The sequence below is a fragment of the Numida meleagris genome, chromosome 2 (genome assembly GCF_002078875.1).
Source record: "Numida meleagris isolate 19003 breed g44 Domestic line chromosome 2, NumMel1.0, whole genome shotgun sequence".
Classification (NCBI taxonomy): domain Eukaryota; kingdom Metazoa; phylum Chordata; class Aves; order Galliformes; family Numididae; genus Numida; species Numida meleagris.
The window spans coordinates 78,954,026-78,972,693 of record NC_034410.1 but is presented as its reverse complement, the minus strand read 5'-3'; the positions used below and the strand labels follow the sequence as shown (position 1 = coordinate 78,972,693).

Here is an 18,668-nt window from a genome sequence, read left to right as displayed (position 1 = left end):
AACTGTATGGAGAAATACTTGTCCACAGCGAATCCACTCTGTGGTAACTTCAGTCTTTGTAAGGGAAAGTAATGCGCCTGTGGTGTTGACTTGATCTTTTTATAGCCTGCCACCAGATGGAGATCGAGATCTTTTCCCAAAGAAGTCCACGCCGTTTCTTAAGGAAAGCCCAAGAGTAGTCGAAGTTATTCCCTTCTTTTGCCACTTCAGATCATGCGGTATGAATGACTTGTTACTGTTATTTAATTTAGGATAACTGATGATTCGCTAGGTGGAGTTTGATTTTTAAAGTGTTTTGGTTATTTCATTATTTTATTTATTATTATCATTTTATTTTACTTTATCTATTTTTGTGAGGGGAGCTGTGAAAACCAGCATGGCATCCCTAGAACTACCTGTTAATAGACAAGATATTTGAAAATTAATTCTAGCTTGCGTCTTAGGCTGTAATGTTAAACTGCACTTGCGCAAAGAGGTGAAAATCCTGATACAATTAATCAGTGTGGAAGCTCATCCTTGTTCTTAGGACTTTAATAGCAGAAAAAGAATGAGCAGGTATGTGTGGTCTGGAGATCATGAAATGAATACACTGAAGTTTAGTAGGTAGCAGGGAGCTGAATCCAATTAATTCAACACTCAATTAATTTGAGGTTTCATTGACAGCAAGTGGCATTTGTTGTTCTCTCCATGTTGTCTCACCAGTAAAAATCATTAGTGCAGTCGTAATAGGCTTAAACTTCTGGCAGCGCTGCTGCACCAGCAGTACAGAAGCCTTCTCTTGACCCACTTGTCAGAAATCCCAGAGGGGTCAGCTCCTGTGTGTTGGGTAATTAGTTAGCTTGCTGGATGATCCCTCCAATAAAGTTTGATTGAGTTGTCATGGCAGGGTAAGGCTTCTCTGTTTGTGGTTGGTATTGTAGATAGTTTTTATGACTAAAGAAACCACTGCAGTGAATTGTGAATGCTGGAATTGGGCAGAATTCTCAGGAGCTGCTGAAAACATCATCCCCTTTGGCATATTTCAAGGGAAACATGCCGATGCAATCCAAAATCATTAACCAGAAAAAGACATTTAAATTATATATACATAGAGAGAAAAGATGGTTAAATATGGGTGGCTAATACTGGTTCATCTTCCCAAGTCCTGAAGTTTCTCACTTCCCTGCTCTGTGGGTCAGATGCTTTGCAGCCAATTTACATCGATTCCTGGCACTGTTTTTAAAGGAAGCAAGGGGGAACAGTGAGAAGTCTCACTTTCTGCCAACAACAGGAAGTGTACGCTCTTTGAGTCAGACGGCTCGTTTCAGCGATGCCTTTGGTTGAACCAACAAATTTCTGGACTGCATATTTGGTCTTAACAGTGTACTGCTGCTTGGCAAATCCCTGGAAATGCAAGAGCACAGAGCAGTGGCACGGATGGGCAAGCGGACGGCAGTATGCCACTGGAGTCCTCCTTTTTCAGAAACAGTATGCACTTTACAGACCAGTGGTCTGAGGGAAGAGAGGAAACGGTGCTAACACCTCTCTCAAGAGCTTTCCTATGGCTCTGAATGTGTGGCTACTGAAATCTTGCTAGGGATGGGCACTGGAGTTGAATGAGGTCTCTGTTAGCATTTCTGGTGATGCTGCTATGCCACACAATTTAGCTGTCCTGCTTCTCGGATGGAGAGAGTTACACTCTTGGATGATGTATTTAATTTTTCTGCCTAAAGTGGGCTAAGGAATTCTATAAGGTCTATAAATTTGTTCTACATTTTTTCAAGACTTCCACAAGTCAGTTTGAAATCCTAATTTTCCTGATACATAGTTAAAATTGAAACTAAAACAAGGCTTACTTTTAGTATTTTACTGTCCCCCAAATATCTTTTTATTAATTTACCATTCCCTCTGCTCAGCTACCTGAACCCTGTGTATTTATTTCTCCTAGGTATATGCTTTGTAGCTACATGCCAGCAAACATGCCAAGGTGTGCTGAAGGGGTGAACACATCCCTGGTGGGGAAACGTAGCTGAGGCTGGCAACTGGTGGATATCTGTGAGGCAGTTGTCTAATGGCTGAGGGTCAGGGTTGTGGCACAGTGCGCTTTGTTCCCACATCATCCTGTGAACTTGCTGCAGCTCTGACACTGGAGGAACAGATCAGCAGGGCACGTCCCAGGCTGAACGCAAAGGGCGTGTGTAAGCAGTGGTAGGACTCCGACTGCAATGCTGCCAGGAAGCACTTGTGATGGGAGAGGTTAGAGAGTGAGACTGCGTTAGAGTCCCTGTGAAAAAGCCTTTATTCTGCTTATCTGGAGTGAAAGCTCCAAGGATGCCCTCAGCACTAAAAAATATGAGCTGTGCAATTTCCCGTGATGCGGCCTTAAGTAGCGAAGAGACCTGGCCCTCCACTCCTGTACACCTTTGGGAGAACTTCTCCTTGGATCTGCTAGCTGACATGATGCTGCCTGTTCTCATCGCACTGACAGCTTTAGCTTCCTAAAAATTAGTGCAACATGTGTATTGAGTTCAGAGAAAAATTAGGTACTGATGTGATACTCCCAATTATATAAGTGGCCAGAGGCTTAGTGGAAAAAGCACGCGGCAGAGTAGCATGTGGAAAGGATGACTTTTTGACTCGAACATTTATCTAATTGCAAAGGAAATTGGGCAAGCAGTTCACTTAGGAGAAGCAGAACCAAAAGGAAAGCTCTTAGCTTTCCCCTTTGCACATACTGTTTCTCCAGAGAAGCTGTGGTGATCCTGCAAAATTTGACAAGGAGGGTGTAACAAGTCCTTCCCTATTTTCTGGAAATCCCACCCTCTTTCCTCAGCTTATCTAAAGTTTCTATTTTGCACGTTGGTATTTGTGCAGTTTCCAGTGAGCCTTCTGTTTTCTCTTGTAAATGAGCCTGCAAACTAAATCCTTCATAAGCTTCCTTTTCTTTGGAGTACAATGTTTTCTCTGTTGGTTTTTTGTTTCTTGCTTTACTTTCCCTGAGATAGTTGGGAGGCTAAATAGAGTGGTTTGGGGATTTTTATTTTCCAGCTTAGAAAAGCATCCCAATTGGCTGATTGCTACAAAACAGTTTTTATATGTTTTTACATATGATACGTCTTTAGTAAAGCTCATTATTTTCTGTAGGAAAACCGAAAAATCAGACAGAAGACCTCTTTCCCAGTATCGTTTTCTCTTTTATCTATGCTTCGTTTCGAGATATTTGCAAAGCAAATGTTGTCTAACTGCAACAATTGGTCATGGAAAAGATTATGTATCTTTGCATGTTAGGCCAAAATGTTCTGTAAATTTAAGTAAGATCTCAGTAAAGGAAGGTAAACTAGCAACTGTTGGTTAAATATATAAAAAATTATGAACTATTTTGAATTAGATACATCTAGTGCGCACACGCGAACATGCTTTGATATAATTTAAAGCCTGATTTGAGTTCTTAGATTTGAACCCTTTTTACAGTTCTAAGAGTTTAGTGCCAGGGCCTGCAAATATGGAATCCTGAGTTTACGACCCACTGAAGAGGAAGCCTCGCTTGTGGTTAGCGGATAAGCAAGTGGTGGAAGACCTGACTGCCAATCCTGATTCTGTCACTAACTCGTTGCATGATCTTGCGTAAGGAATTCAGGCTTTGCCACAATTTCCCTTTCAGGAAAGGGGGAAGGATTTAATAGTTTCACAGTAATGGTTCCTTTTACCAACTCTTCTGGAAACTATGGAATAAGTTTAAATATAACAGGATGAAATGGTATTCCTATTTCATTCTGAATCATTAAAGAGAATTCCATTTATGGTAATCAGCTCCCTCTTTTCACCCTCGGTCAAGGGAGCTAAATATCTCCTTTATTTGAAATAAAATTTTATATTCTCCAGAACTGTGTCTCCAGAGACTGTGATATTAAGAAATATCAATAGCAAATACTTTAATGTTGATGACAAAGTGAAAAGGATTGTTGAGAAGGATTTACACTATGTGACTCTGCTTTGTCAGGTATTGCAGAAAAAAAGGAAGTATGAATGTATAGCAAGAACACCTGCATTGGCCATGTGGATTTTTAATTATTTTTTTTTGCAAGGGGAGGGTGGGAAGTTGCTAATATCCAAACAAAAAGTAGTTTTACTTCACAATTTGATTTTACATTTAAAAATAATCAAGGCAAGAGGCCCACTCTTTCATAGTATAAAAGACAGGCAAATATTAAGAATATTAAGAGTCAGGTTTTTTTTTTTTTTTCCTGAAATGCACTGGTTTTGGCCTTTCTTAATTCTGTGGTAATAACCCTTAAGGTAGAAAGTAATTTCTTTCTTCATCGCTGCTGAACTCGATGTGTTAATTTTTCCACCCAATCTTCTATCACCCTTCATTTCCCTTCTGGTCTTCTTATCACTTCTGGTACATTTGCCCCTACCTTCAATGGCCAGATTATGATTCAGCCATCAAGAACTGTTTTACAAACTCAAATAGATGCCTGCAGTCTCTCTTTTCTGATTTGGTCTCTGGAATTTCACTGAAAGTCTTCAGTTTTAGATTTCTTAATCTACTAATAAGTATATTTCATTTTCATCCTAATAGCACACTAACATTTCTACTTTCTGCTGATTTCTACTCTCTCTGCGGATCAGGATCCAATCTTTGTTAAAAGGTCGATTATATGCAGTGTACTTATGACTTAGGGCGAAGCAGAATACTGTAGATCCATGAGCTGCAGGGTGTTTTAGGAGTGAATTCTTCATCAGCTTGATTATTTTGCCTTATTCAGGTTTACTCGGGTTACTTCAGCAGAATTCTCCTGACAGGTACTGTCATAATATCAGACCTTTTAAAACCGTCCTGTGTCTCAGGCACTTATATTTAAAACTGTAAGGCAGATGTTTCCAAAGCAGAAGTAATCATTCTAATTTGTACTAATATTTAATGAGTCTATAAAAAACACCCTACAAATATGTGGAAGTCTGTTAAGTGCATTTGCTATAGACTATGCAAATGAAATACTATATATATTGTTAGACCCTATTCATGTCAGCTTAGCGACTGGATGCAATGCAAAAATAGTTTTTTAACATTTCAGAGTAGGACTTCTGAGATGGGAGGGGTAAATCTTAAAAGTGCTGTGCTAAAGAAGGGAAAAAAGTAAAATTCATATACCAGTGCCTCTGTTACATGTGCCGGCAAATATGATTTTCAGCAAGTATTTAATTTCTCTTTTGATCCTGCACAAGGGAGAATGGTCCAGCAGTCTTTCCCTTGGTGAAGCACAGGAATCTCTGTACCACAATAAATGTACTTTTTATATCCTACAACCACCAGTTAAACAAATCTGTGGTGTTTGAATCCGTATTTGAACATTCCTGAATTTTAAGAGTGCTTTGGATCTCTGTTTTAATTTTGATGGCGTATAAAGGCTGCAGTATTTAGTCCTTATCAACGCAACAGGACAACTACAAAGCTGCAGCCAGACAGACCTAACTACACCCTTCCAAAGAAAAATAGAGAGGAAGAGAAAGAAAACCCTCCTTTATCTGCAGTTTAACACATATGTATGATACGCTGCTCCCCAAATATTTGTATTGTTTTCTGAGTTGTTCTGGTCAAGTTTCGTTCCGACCCCTTCTCCTGAAGCATGGGCACGCTGCCTGTAGGCTCTGAGCGGCCGTGAGGCCTTAGGGAGTGCCCTAGGGACTGCTGGGGAGGTGAGGTGAGGGGCTTGAGTGTCTGGGGCTCTTGGCCTTGTCCTTCGCAGGAAGGAGCTTGCTGAGGGTTTCAGCCCAGGCCTGCATCTCACTCGGCTCCCATTGCTCCGGTGCACACAAACAGAAGGTATTCGCTCAGACTCGGTTTTACGGTTTGCTCGTGGGATGACGTGGAGTTTGTAGGCTTTAAATTGATAATCAGAGTCCGCTGAAATGAGTCACTAACATTTTTACTGGCTTAACAGATGAGGGGTTTGGCCCCGAAAGCTTCAGCGCAGCGCAGTCCCCCCCGACCCGCATCACGGCTTTCCCTGGGAAGTAGCCGCGAGCAACCTCGGGCAGACAGGCGGCTCAAAATTAAAATTTAATCTGGTTGAACGCCGAGTGGGAAACAAGAAGTGAAAACTGTCAACTGTGCCCAGATCCATTCAGATCACTTCTAGGGACAGTTTTGATACCAAATTATCCTTGTTATGCAAATTTCCTCACCAACCGGCTGGTTCCCAGTTATGCATGGGGAGAAGCGGTGGCCACATCTGCTTCCCGTTTTGCCGTTTCAGAGACGAGCCATCTGTTTGGCCTCATCCCGAACAGCCTGCTCGGTGCTGATTAACTTCCTCACCCCGCCAGCCCTGGGCTCGCTGTCTGCTGCAAGGTGTAGATTTTTTTTTGCTAACTGCTTATAAACCAGAACCTTCACTTCTCTCCCAAGGGACAGGAAGGCGTTGGTTTGTGTGATTTGCAGCCGCTACCCGTGGCAGAAACAGCAGCAGCTGCCCTCTGTCACTCACATGCCTCATACGTGTGGTCGGGACAGATAAAACTGGGAATTGTTCTGCGACCTGGGACCTTCTCTAAAGCAGTGAGGCCTTACTTTAAATAAATTAGCAGTTAGCTCAGCTCTCACTGCAGTTAATAGTCTGTTTTAGCGGCGATGCAGTTTCAGCTGTGCTTGCTGCAGTCCATTTTATTTTGTTGGAAAGTGATGACCTCCTGCTCTCTGAAGCCCATCTTTGGATTTCTCGCTCCCATCTATCCCATTTTCAGCAAAACTCTGCTAATCTTTTGATTCTCCTGTTTTTTTTGGGGACCCATCTTCTGGCAGTGGCGGCAGGGTTTCAGAAGTGCTGCACCTGAACAGCTTCCAGTGATTTAAGAGAGAATTGTGTGTTCAGGAAACCTGAAAATTCAGTTGGAAAAAAAGTCAAAAGTTAAAACTAGGAAACTGGGATAATGGACCTCTTTTTAAAATTAAGACCTAATTAAGACCACTGTTGCCCAATTCTGGTGCCTTTTACAGGCCAGGTCTGATGGGTTTTGGTCTTTTATGCTGCATTAAGACCACAAGTTGGTCTCATGCACCATTTTCCTTTCAAACAAGCAGTAGATTGTGTCTTTTGATTGCAGATACAACCCAGTTGGCCCATAGCAGAGAAGGATGCCCTGGAGCTTTGGCCTGCAAGGTGCACAGGAACACAGTTTTCTCAGTAATCATTTTGCATTTCCAGTTGCAGCATTTTCAGCTTTCACGTTACTTCTCGTGTTGCTGAAAACTCAAAGCTTTCAGTGAAATCTTTTCTCTTTCAATTTTGACCAGCTCTGCTCACAAGCTGGTAAAAATGGTGCAATATTTTCAGTCTGGTGGGAAAGTCAGAAGCGCTCCTAAGCACTTTTCTCCAAATGATTTTTTCTATTCCCCACCCAGAAAAAAATAGGAAATAATGACATTATCAGATCTGTGTACTCCAGATCTGGCTCTGAGTTCTTTTTTTGATATCTACGTGAAGAATCTTGGGTGTTTCAGTTCGTTTCTTGATTTTAAAGACTGACTAGAAAATATTGATTGGTGAGCACATGCATAGATGCTTAAATATGGATTGGGAATCCTCGCTGGGGACTCACAACTGCAAATGCTCACTGGTAATTCTGTGTTTGCATCTGTGTGACATTTAATATCTTTCCACCTACAGCCATTTCTGGTACCATTTAATCAAGTTAAGGGAGTAGGAAAAATATAAGTAAGATGATTTGATAGAAAGTCTTTGAAACAATAAATACCTAGCATGGGTTTTTAGCAATACGCACTATAAATCCGTGTAAGCTCAAGGTTTTAATAACTTTGGGAAGATTACATTTGGTCTATTTTTGTGATTATTATTATTTAACATCTCATATTTAATTTGCTGGAGAGCCACCTGCTGAAACAGAAGTGTGTAGTTCATTTACTGAGAACTGGCTATAGTGACATCAGAAGCTTCCTTCTTACAGAAAAGTAGTTTATGATGAAAATAAATCACAGTAACTTGAGAAAAATCTAGATTTTAGGAACCTGTAAAATAATTGGTTATGATACCAAAGGGTTTTTTAAATCTCATTTTGTTCATAATAATACGGTTTCACAAATGGAAATAGTTCTAAAACTTATAAACCGTGCTTTTTCTAAACAAAACAATGATTCTTGCTTGCATTAAATATGTGATGTGAAATTTACTGTGCTGGAATCCGAAGGAAACAGAGACACCCACAGAGAAATCACCTTTGTTATGGTAAATAGTAGAAATAATTTCTCAGTGTTTTCTTTTGAATTACCATGACTCTACATGCAGAAGTAATTGTGTTCTGTAATGGCTTAGCCTTGCTGATGGGAGGAAAGGGCAAGGGCTGACTGGAAGGGAAGAAGCCTCCTTAAAGTCAGCTGCACAAAGTAGCTACCTGAGAGTTTGTGGCCAAGGGCGCTGCTGGTAGGATGTACCAAATCTGTGGATTTCATGTGCAGCTTGAAGTGGCTTGGCAAGGCAGCTTTATGCAGCCTGTCAGAAGCAGCATGATCTTCTTGGCCACCAAAGATGGACTGGGAGGGCAGCAGGGACAAACTCACCATAGGTGCGGTAGCAGAGGCCGAGAGTGATGCTTTCCACCAAGCTGCCCATGAGCGTCCCTCAGGGCTGTACATTGCTCCCTTGCAGACAGCCACCCACCCACACAGGGCCTGAGCTGTACACAGCTGCTTCTTCACAGGAAAGCAACAGTAATGTCCTGGGCTTTGGTATCTCTTTTGGTTGTGGTGGTTTTTTTTCTTTCTTTCTTTTTTTTTTTTTCCAACCACATTCTCTTGTCTTACAAGATACATCTCACTGTGCAATCAAAACTTAATAACATTTCACATTTTTTATGATTTTTTTCAAATACAATTTTCTCAAAAAAAATTACAATATAAAATAACAGCAAAAAAAAAAAGTGTGTAAATGCAATGTTTCTATCGGAAAAGGCAGTGACTGGGGAAGAGCTGGAAAGTGGTTCTTTTTTACTTTTTTTCACACAGGTATAAACTTGAAGCCATTCACCATATTTACTCTTTTTTTTTAGGGCTCAGTTAAACCACAATAGCTTATTGCACTGCAGCAAAACAGAGAAAAAAGGAGATTACACTAAGCTAGTTTTCTGGGGGCACGGTTTGCTTAGATGTATGTACACAACATCCTACTTTCATGCCTTCCTTTCATGTACAATAAAATTATTGAATCACTTGGTTCTAAACAAACTGAAGATGATTTGTGCAAAAACAATCCAAAAAAACAAACCCCCCAAATCCCCTTCATGAACAGGAAATGCTGTTTGCTCCTGCCTTTTGACTCTGCCCTCTGATACACCATATCTTAATATTACTTATACCACTGTACTGTTTAATATACAACATCAACATGTTCTGTTATAGTACAAATAAGGAAACTCCATATCCAGAAAGCAAACCCACTGTGATTGACAGTGCATCATTATGTGATAGGAACCATTTTAGATATATAAATATATACACACATATATATGTATATAAAATTTAAGTTACACAAAAGTATGGATGGAGCATGTGCCTGGTGAGAAGAAAAGTAACACAGAAATTCATACACGTGCATGTGTACACAGAAATGTTGCAAAGGCAGTGAGCTTGGTCGGAAATCATATTTAATAACGCTAAGTCCAGTGGAGTTTTAAATTCAACTGGAACTGTGCTTGCTTATATGGCTAATGAATGTTGCTTTTATGGAATTTAGTTAAAAAAAAAAAAAAAGAAAAGAAAGAAAAAGAAATGAAACCACCTGAGTAAGCTTTTGCCACCTCCTCTTTTATAGCTTAGGGTGCCTTAAAATGAAGAGTTAAAAAAATGATGACATGGGGTGCATAGTGGCCTGTGTCTAAGAACAGCCAAAAAACGCATAAGAGTCATAACAGCAGAAGGACTACACAAATGACATGGAAGAGGGGTTAAGAAATTACTTTGTCCCTTCTTGTTCTCGATCAATTGAAGGTTGAGAGAGGCAAGAGCAGGTGAATATATCCCTAATAACTACAGAAAAAAATGAGCCCTCTTAAACTTTATTGAAAAAACCCAATGACAACAAAAACAAACAAAACCCTCATCAGTGTAAGCTTTGCCCTTGAAGGTCTTCTTCAGGTCATCTCTACGCAAAGTACTAGCACTTTTTGCCACATATAGTTGTCTTGAAACTGAACGTGTAACAGACATGCTGACAAAACCCACACTTGTGGCATGAAATTGGCCCATGATCCTTTAGTGCCTGCAGCCAGCTTGGGCCGGAAGGTGTGAAGCAGCCAGGTCTCATGACTGAGCTGAAACAGGGAGCTGGGAGCGCTCAGCTTTGCACCTGTAGGTTACATTACTAACATTTCGAGGGAGACACTGGGCATTTCGTATGTGCTTTTCCTACCTGAAATGTACTAATAGTTTGTTTTCACTTTTGTAGGTGTGTGGATCAGCCCATGGACATCCATACACAGCATTCACGTCTGGTAACACAGCTACTCACCATGCATGCGTGCATGGACACACAGTGTAAAAATACTATTCTGCATGTGTCCTACCATTGGTGTGGAGACCTAGGATATGAAGAGTGTAAAAGCATATATTCGTAATTCAATATTTCATCAGTGTTTTTCCTCTAACTTCTGTGGTATTGCTCCTGACTTACACCTGCAAAAGTGAAAGCAGAAGAAGGAACTGGGTGTCCGTGATAGAACTGTGTATTAAATATAACTATGCATATCAGGCCAAATTGCCCTAGGTACAAGTGTTCATGGTTCCTTTAAATCTCTTTTATAATGCATACATGTGCTTGCGTGCACTTGTGAGAGGATGTGTAACTGTATTACAAGACTGCTAGACTTGTTAGCTATATGATTTTTTTTAATTGGAGAATATACATTTATTATAGGGAATGAGAGTATTTAGACATTCAGTTAATTGGGTAGGTTGTTTTTATGAATGATGCCCAGCAAATACTGCAGCACCAAGTAGAGCTTTTTTGTGTAGCTGTAAAATTCATTTCAGATCAATCCCATAATACGAGGGTGTTTAGGGAGAGGAATGAACTATTTGGAAGAGGAACTTACGTTTTTAAAAGTACTTTTTCATATCAGCTGTGTTTGGGGTTTAAAAGTTTTTCTCATAGGAGTTTTTATTCTAAAACTGAAGTTACAATATCTGCAGCAGAATCCACTATGGAGAAAGCTGCGGTGAATTTACCGGACTCTGCAAAGTACTGCCTTCTCTGCTCTCTATTCAGCAAAACACCAGTTTTTTTTTTAACCCTAACATTAGCTCCAAGTGCGTTCTTAACGTCTCATTGAACAGGGAACCAAGGTACTTAGCACCTTTGCAAAGTGGCTGCCACTGAAGAATTGGTCCCTCCTTAAATAGCAAATACCAGGAAAGAGGAAGAAGGCTACAAATGTTGACTGGCTGGTTTAATTCAGCTCGGTGTTTTACAAATAATTAAGTGCAACACAAATAGAGCCACAAAGTCTGCGAGACGTCATCTGTGGAAGCAGAATGGGAATTTCTCAAAGGTAAAATAGAGGGATATTTGGGTATTTTCCAGGCTGTATAAAAAAATGAGAAATGTGCAGAAGAAGAATTTTCCCCACATGTATTTCTAGCTAGTGCTTTTCTCAACTGTACATTATACTTTTCTAAATAACTAAATCTTAAAAAAGAAAAATTAAATACACTGTAACTTATTTCTGCAGAGAGAGGAGGAGTTTCTTAACAGTAAGTGGGGCTTTATTGGATAGCGAGAGAAAACATTTATTTAAGGAAGAGCCATCGATATTCTTTTCTATACATTAAATGCAATTCATACTTCACAGGTTATATTACAAGGGTGTCTTTCACATACCTGCTCGCGTGCCTAGTGACACAAATAAGGCATGCCGTTATGTCAATTCCAGCAGCACCCTTGCAGGTGGTAATGTTCTACTTTTTACTGCCAAAGTAACCCTGGACCCTCTGGTTGGGTTCCAGTCGCACCCCAGCTGTCTGCAAAGTCACCTGGGATGGCTGGGCCCCTCAATCTTTAGTTGAGTTTAATCTTTCCGTATGAGTCAAATAAAACCAGGAAGTCAAAAAAATGCATCTGGTGTACGAACCCTGTGTTCAGGGTGTTAAGAGAGAAAGCTAGGCCATTCCTGTCTCATGGTCACATCCATGTTGTGCATTCTGTGCGTGGGTAGCAGTTTTGGCAAGGGAGGGTTGCAAGAAGCATCAGTTAAGGAAAGGACTTTCAGCTATCTGACTACAAAAGCTCCTACATACATTACTAAAGGTTTTCGTGATCAAATGCTTTCAGTAAAAACTTTAATATTCACTTTAAAAAACTGAGTTGCAACACATGCTACCAAAAGAAAAATCTTTTCTCGTGGGAGAATATATCTGAATTTTTGATTTTCATGTACTTTTACTGTCCAGTAGTCTTGTGCTTTGTTGCTGTTGTTGCTTGTGCAGCTCCAGTAATGTAGTTGTTGAGGCTGGATCTGTGCCTGAGGAGTTTTAACTCATGTGGAAACGGTGCTCCCCTCGAGTTATGTGGGAAGAAAATTCATACCTGTCCTGGCTATGGTAGCCACACATGTTGCATTCAAAAGGGTCACGGAACCCATGGCAGCCCATGTGGATTGTGTACATCACATGATCCAAGAAAAGGACTCGACAGTGTTCGCACTTGTAAACTCTCACTTGCTCCCCATTGCTGCTGATCACTTTGAAAGCATCCTGGGAATTGTCAGTACCTGCCCTCAAGACATCATACTGCCTGCTTTCTTCTTTTATAGATATGCCATTTCTTGCGTGGGGACCTATGTGGTTTGTTAAGTAAATTAAACCACTGCGTTCCTCATTATTGCTCTCCGTATCTGTTGAGTCTTGGCAGCTGTTGCTGGGAGAGGCATCCCGTTCAGAGGAGACTGATTTGGCTTTGGAGAGCAGCAACAAGTTTTCCACTGCGCTGTCCTGAGCCGTATGGTTGGAGCGAGTCTGATTGTCCCCGAGAGGTTTGTGGAGCTGATACATGGGGCTGATGACGGGCACCACTTCAGAACCAACCGGTGGTGTCTGGACGAGGGGACGCAAGGACTCTGCCCCCAGGTAACTGATGGCATTGTTAATGGCCTGGTCTATGACATGTGTCTGCATTATCTCGTTCTCCTTCTCATAGTTGGTGGTGGCATCATATGGAAGATCAGACAGACACTTCTCACCTGCAGTGAAAAACAGTCAGGAGTTAGAAAACTGATTTCTACATAATTAAAGAAATTAATGCCATGTTTAAAAGAAACAAACAAAAAATAACCCCTCAAAATAAAAGAGTTGATTGAATCCACCTTTGAAATTCAAAGTACTCCTGGTTTTCTAATACAGCTGTCAGAAAACTGGTTAGTTTTTTAACCTGCAAAAATAATCTGAGGTATCTGAAAAAACAAATAGAAGAAGACAGGTGTATGGGGACTTGTGGAGCTGTAGATTGAGTTTTCATCCTCTCCTTTCTAAGTGGACTCCCTCATCTGACTCCTACAGTGAACTGGGGCATGCCTTTGTGGCTAAGTGTACCAGCACAACTTCCCCTATAATATTATGATTTTAGAGTAGAAAATGTGTGTTTTAGTTTTAAACATTCAATTTCTTATAAATAACCCATATTACTAATATGGTCATATGTCATTTCTGAAAGAAACGAATAAAAATTTAATTTTCAGTATTGCAACCTTCCCCCCACACCTGTGTTTTTAAACAAGCCATACGTCAGACACGATTAGAGAAGCTACAGATTCTCCTAGAAATGTTACGTCAAAAAATTATAATCTACAAGAAGAAGGAAGAACCATGGAAAATTTGTAAGTGCATTTGTAGCGGGAAGACATTTTTCCTATGAGGTAGAAAGGCAGGCGAAGAGTAAGATTACTTGTTGCTTGTAACCTTGATTCTGATTTAGGAAGACAAAGCTAAGGGATACTTTCCATTTTTTTTTAATCAGATTGTACTGATGTATCTCGTTCTGAATGCCCCCACCTGGAATACTGAATACTATTATAATTTCTCAAAATTCCTGGACAAATAGGACTAAGAAAAGCATAGAAGTTAAAAGTTAGGAGTGAGAAAAACTGTTAAGTTATAGGCACTGATTTTATGAACATGAACAGTCTTCTCAAACACTGCTTTAAACCATCAACGTTATGAGGCCCATAATAAATCTGGGCAAAAGCAAAGGGATGAAAAAATCCCACATCTTCCTAGGAACTACCAATACCACATTATGTACAGTCTGGATGTCTTTCCTCGCTCTGTAGGAAGTCTTGGAAAATTCAGTGAAAGCCACAAACATCTCTGTGATGTCTCTAGTGCTGTCACCATTTCCTGATCAACATGGCATTTGCTTGAGGACCTTAGATTTTCCCCATCCTTTTCTCTGAAGCTCCCAGCATATAAATGGCATCATAAAATGTATCCTAATTTGCCTAAAATAAACATTACTAGGAACATGGAAAAATTACCAGAAGATCCACAGATTAATTTCTCAATGATTTCCCACCTGGTTTCTATTCATCCTGAATAGGGAAAGTCGGTGAAGAGCAAGAGTACAGCCTAGAAAACTTACTGCAATAATGGGCCTCAAGTGTAGAAAGGCCTACTGTCAGCATTTCCCACGAGATACAGTTTCATACTGGTTTGTGCATGCTCTGTAAGCAGAGAAAGAAACACTCCTGGCATTGCATAAGTTCCTATGAGGGATGTGTAGGCACTTTTCTAGTTGTACTGCACAAGCTTCTGCTGCTTCTTGTTTCCTTTCCCTATCATTCCGCCAACTTGAGCACCCCACTACTGTGGTGCATATATGTATGTGCATATTTCAGATTTACCCCTTCTAATGCTACAGTTCTCAGGCAAAGTTTTAAAGATCTTAAAAGGTCTTAAGATTCAGAATGGGCGACATGAAAGACACTTGAATGATACATAGAAAAACTCTTCTAATGTGAACATATATCCTTAATTCATAGGGGAAGAAACAAAGTCAAAATCGTTTGTATTCCATGTACACTGTATACCAGTGAAAAGCTGAACTGGTTTTTATTATTATTTATTACACAAAATTTTGGGCATCTGGAAGGTATAATTTTAATAGCTGTTTCTTGGGTAGTATTTGCTTTGTGTAGCATAACTGGTTGGTTGTTGGGCTGACAGGATCAAGTGCTCATAAGAATATTTTTTTCCCCAAGCAGAACTGTCTGAAAATACCCAAACTTGAGGTAGGCAAGTATCATTTCTACATCTGGGCAATGCAGATAATACTTGCACTCATTAAAAATAATAGCTCATTTCTGTGGCTATTAGAGCATAAGTAAATTAAACTGCTAATGGTTTGATGCACTTCAAGCTTTGCACTTTTCAGATTTCTGCAGCAAGTATTTAAATAGTAACACATATGCATCCAGTGCATGCGGGCTTTTCTCTCTTTTATTTATTTATTTTTTCAACTCCTCTGTTTTCTTTGCTGCTTATTGTTACAACATGATAAACATGTGTCAATCTCACCTGTAGTTCTCACTCCCTAGTATGGAAGGCCCAGTTCTGTTTTCAGGTCTGAGAGCTATTCCAGTTTAGAATACACAGAGGGCTTCAGGCAGACTTTGCTGTCAAAGAATTTTACAGATAACTAGCTTAATGTGGTGAACAGTCTCACTTTTGAAAGGTAATGGATTTAGCTTTGAGAACAACGAGTGAAACAGCAGACAATCTTTCTCTTATGCAAAAGATTCCATTTGCTCCTTCTCCCTGTAATTCAGCATGGGGATTGGGATGACATGGTAATCTACAGGAGCAATAAACCCTGAGCAGATGGCCCAACCTTGTGTTAATCAGGAATTTACCTATTACATGAGGCAGCAGGTGAGGATTGGAAAGGAAAGGATTCAGGGGCATTTTCTTGCCAGAAAAGTTCATCCTTGTCAAGGTTTGCAATTTTCTTAAGTATCTACTGTCAGCATATTGTCTTCCTACACTGCACCCTGAATAACGAACTGACAGGAAACTCTGCTCTCTTAAGACTCATAGTTAAACTGGCTGTCTTTACTGTTTCTCAGGGTGAAGAGGGAAAAAGAGAATGAAAAAAACAGTCCACACCCACAGATATATTGCAGATAGGATGCTTGCTAATACCTTTTAAATTTTAACACTTCTAGTCTTCCTGGAGCTTTCACAGAATTAGTATTTTTTGCTTAATACAATCAGCAACTAGGGTGACTGAACGAATCTGGTTTGCCTCACACAGTGGGTATATTTTTGGTAACTACCTCTGCTACAACTTTTGTCCTTTGCTTTGTAAGCATAATCATTTCTTATCCTTGACCACCTCCTACAGAGTTGACTTTGAACTTGCAGACAGTGTTGGACTTCCGCTGCAAATTTTTTGCTGTAGCCATAGCTGAAATTCTCCTTCTCTTGTCTCAGAAAAACTGACTTTCCATTTATCCTTCTGTCCTCTTTGAATAATGTGTATTTTGAATTTCTGTCCTGTAAACTGTCTAGCTTTGCTTTGACTTTTGACTGAAGACCTTCTTAATGTTTTTTTTTTTCAGACTTCAGTTTTCTCTGTCTCCTGTAGAATACTACTATAAATGAATGTCCAGAAAATTATAAAAGAATCAAAGTAGATATGAGGATACGCTGTCATCTGATCCCCCATCTTGTTATTCATTTAATACTAAGCCAGCATAGCTGATATTGTCTGTGGGTCTGACTGTTGAAGAACTGATCTAACCATTAGTTGCTACAAGGCTTATAAGAACAAAATAGGTGTAGCCTCCATGTTTTCGTTGTTAACACAAAAAATATGTCTACTAGGTGCAAATGGCCATGACATTTTTGCACTATTCTTAGAATGTACACAAACATATTTTTATTTAGGTATTATTCTCAGAACTATATACATTTATTTTCATGATTATTTCGGACTGTAAAAGTATACAGACTTTTTAAGAGTTGAACAATTCAGAAGTGCATCCACTTATACCAGTATGCCCCAATCTGGATATCATTTAAGAAGTTAGTAAAATAACTAGTAGGAGACTTATATTAGACCCTTTTCAGGTTCTCAAGGCAGCTTCAGGAACCTGTGCTGATCTTGTGAAGATCTGGTTCATAAGCATTAAGAAACAGATCAGGAGACTTAAAATAGATCTCCAGATGTGAAAAATTAAACCTGTAGAAATGTATAATTGAGAAGTCTGGTAGTGGTTCTTTTTTTTTTTTCCCCCAACAGTATCTGCTGATATACAGATAAATATTGCTAATTTAGTAAAACAAGTAAAATCATAAAGCAAAAGTGAAAATCTTGTGAGGGTTTTTCTTTTTTTTAATTTTTTTTTTTGTTTTATTTTTTTAGGAGACAGCAAACTTTTAACTCTTACCAACAAATTTCTGAGGCATAGAGCTCTTACGTTTGGCGACGTTACTTGCTAGTCTATCCAGCACGAGGGATCTTTCTGACCCTATCTTGCACAGGTCTTCAGCCATTTCACTCTGGTTAGTTTCCTCTTTTATGACTGAAATCAAATGACATCAGAAGGATTAGGCACACTTGTTCCATTTTAATGGAACCATTGTCTTCAGGTTAGTGATTCTTAGCTAATGTCTTTTAGCTCCTAACCAGCTGGAACAAGGAGCTCACCACTGCAGACAGAGGCCGATTCTCACTCTTTGTTAACAAAGTCCCTTACACTGATTAATCTATACACGTGTTCATGTTTCCCTCAATCTCATTTAGGATACAGAAAAGGGACTGCATCTGCAAGGCATCTGCCTGTATGTAGCATAATCATTCCACCCTTGTTCTACACCAAATCTGCACTGCCATGGCTAAGTGAGGTCCTAATATTGTAATGGACATGAAGCAGTTCATCCTTTCACCCTTTTGCTGTCACCCCCACCTGTCACAGCCTACGTGATTATTGCTTCTTTAGCAGGAATAACGGACAAATTTCTTAGCTCCTTTAGTGGAAAATGTATTTGCAAGCTATACCAACGCCCCCCCCCCAGCATACACCTTTCTTTCCGCAATAGCATCTATTGCCATACTTCCCTGATGCAATTTTTGAATGTAAACCACAATTTTAGCTAAATCACTAAGGCTACATCTACAGTGGAGCATTGATGTCTTATACTCAAGCGTGTTTTCCAGCCTTGTGCAGTGGCTAAAGACACTGCAAGATTAGGAAGGAACTTAGCTGTGCAGCTCCAGAACAGGGAGACTAATTCACTTTAACCTTTCACTTCAGTGCTTTTCTGAGGGAACTTTCAAAACAAAGGCTATAAAAAATACATGCAAAGGTGTTGTTTCTGACTTCCAGCATCTAAAGAAAAGGTAATACACAGTGAGATCACAGCATTATTATTTTTTTTTTCAGAAAGGTAGGAAAGGTGTAATTTTATTTTTATCTGCTACTGGGATATTTATTTTTTTCCTGAACTTGTGAATTACAATTAAAGGGAGAACCAAAATATGCTTTTTAGACTTTGATTCTGCGTGCTTTTTCAAATAGGTGCAGCACTCTGCTACGTTTCACCTTCTCTGCTTGCTGAGACTTCATCACTGGATTTACTCCATTTAGCTCTGAGAAAGGTTTACAGGACCCATTACTCTAGTACC

The 18,668-nt window shown here is 39.7% G+C and overlaps 1 protein-coding gene across 11 annotated transcripts in view; it reads right to left on the bottom strand.

Annotated features, from left to right (window-relative positions):
• The window catches only part of IKZF1 (IKAROS family zinc finger 1), a 73,135-nt gene continuing 62,243 nt past the window's right edge, over positions 7,777-18,668 (bottom strand). For 8 of the 11 annotated variants that reach the window (XM_021386912.1, XM_021386904.1, XM_021386910.1 and 5 more), the window contains 2 exons: positions 17,431-17,565; positions 7,777-13,227 (listed from right to left, as the gene is read on the bottom strand). In XM_021386912.1, the coding sequence (XP_021242587.1) occupies positions 12,521-13,227; positions 17,431-17,565 (842 nt within the window). In that variant the 3' untranslated portion in view covers positions 7,777-12,520. The remainder of the gene's footprint in view (positions 13,228-17,430; positions 17,566-18,668) is intronic. The other 3 variants (XM_021386915.1, XM_021386909.1, XM_021386911.1) reach the window with 2 other exon arrangements.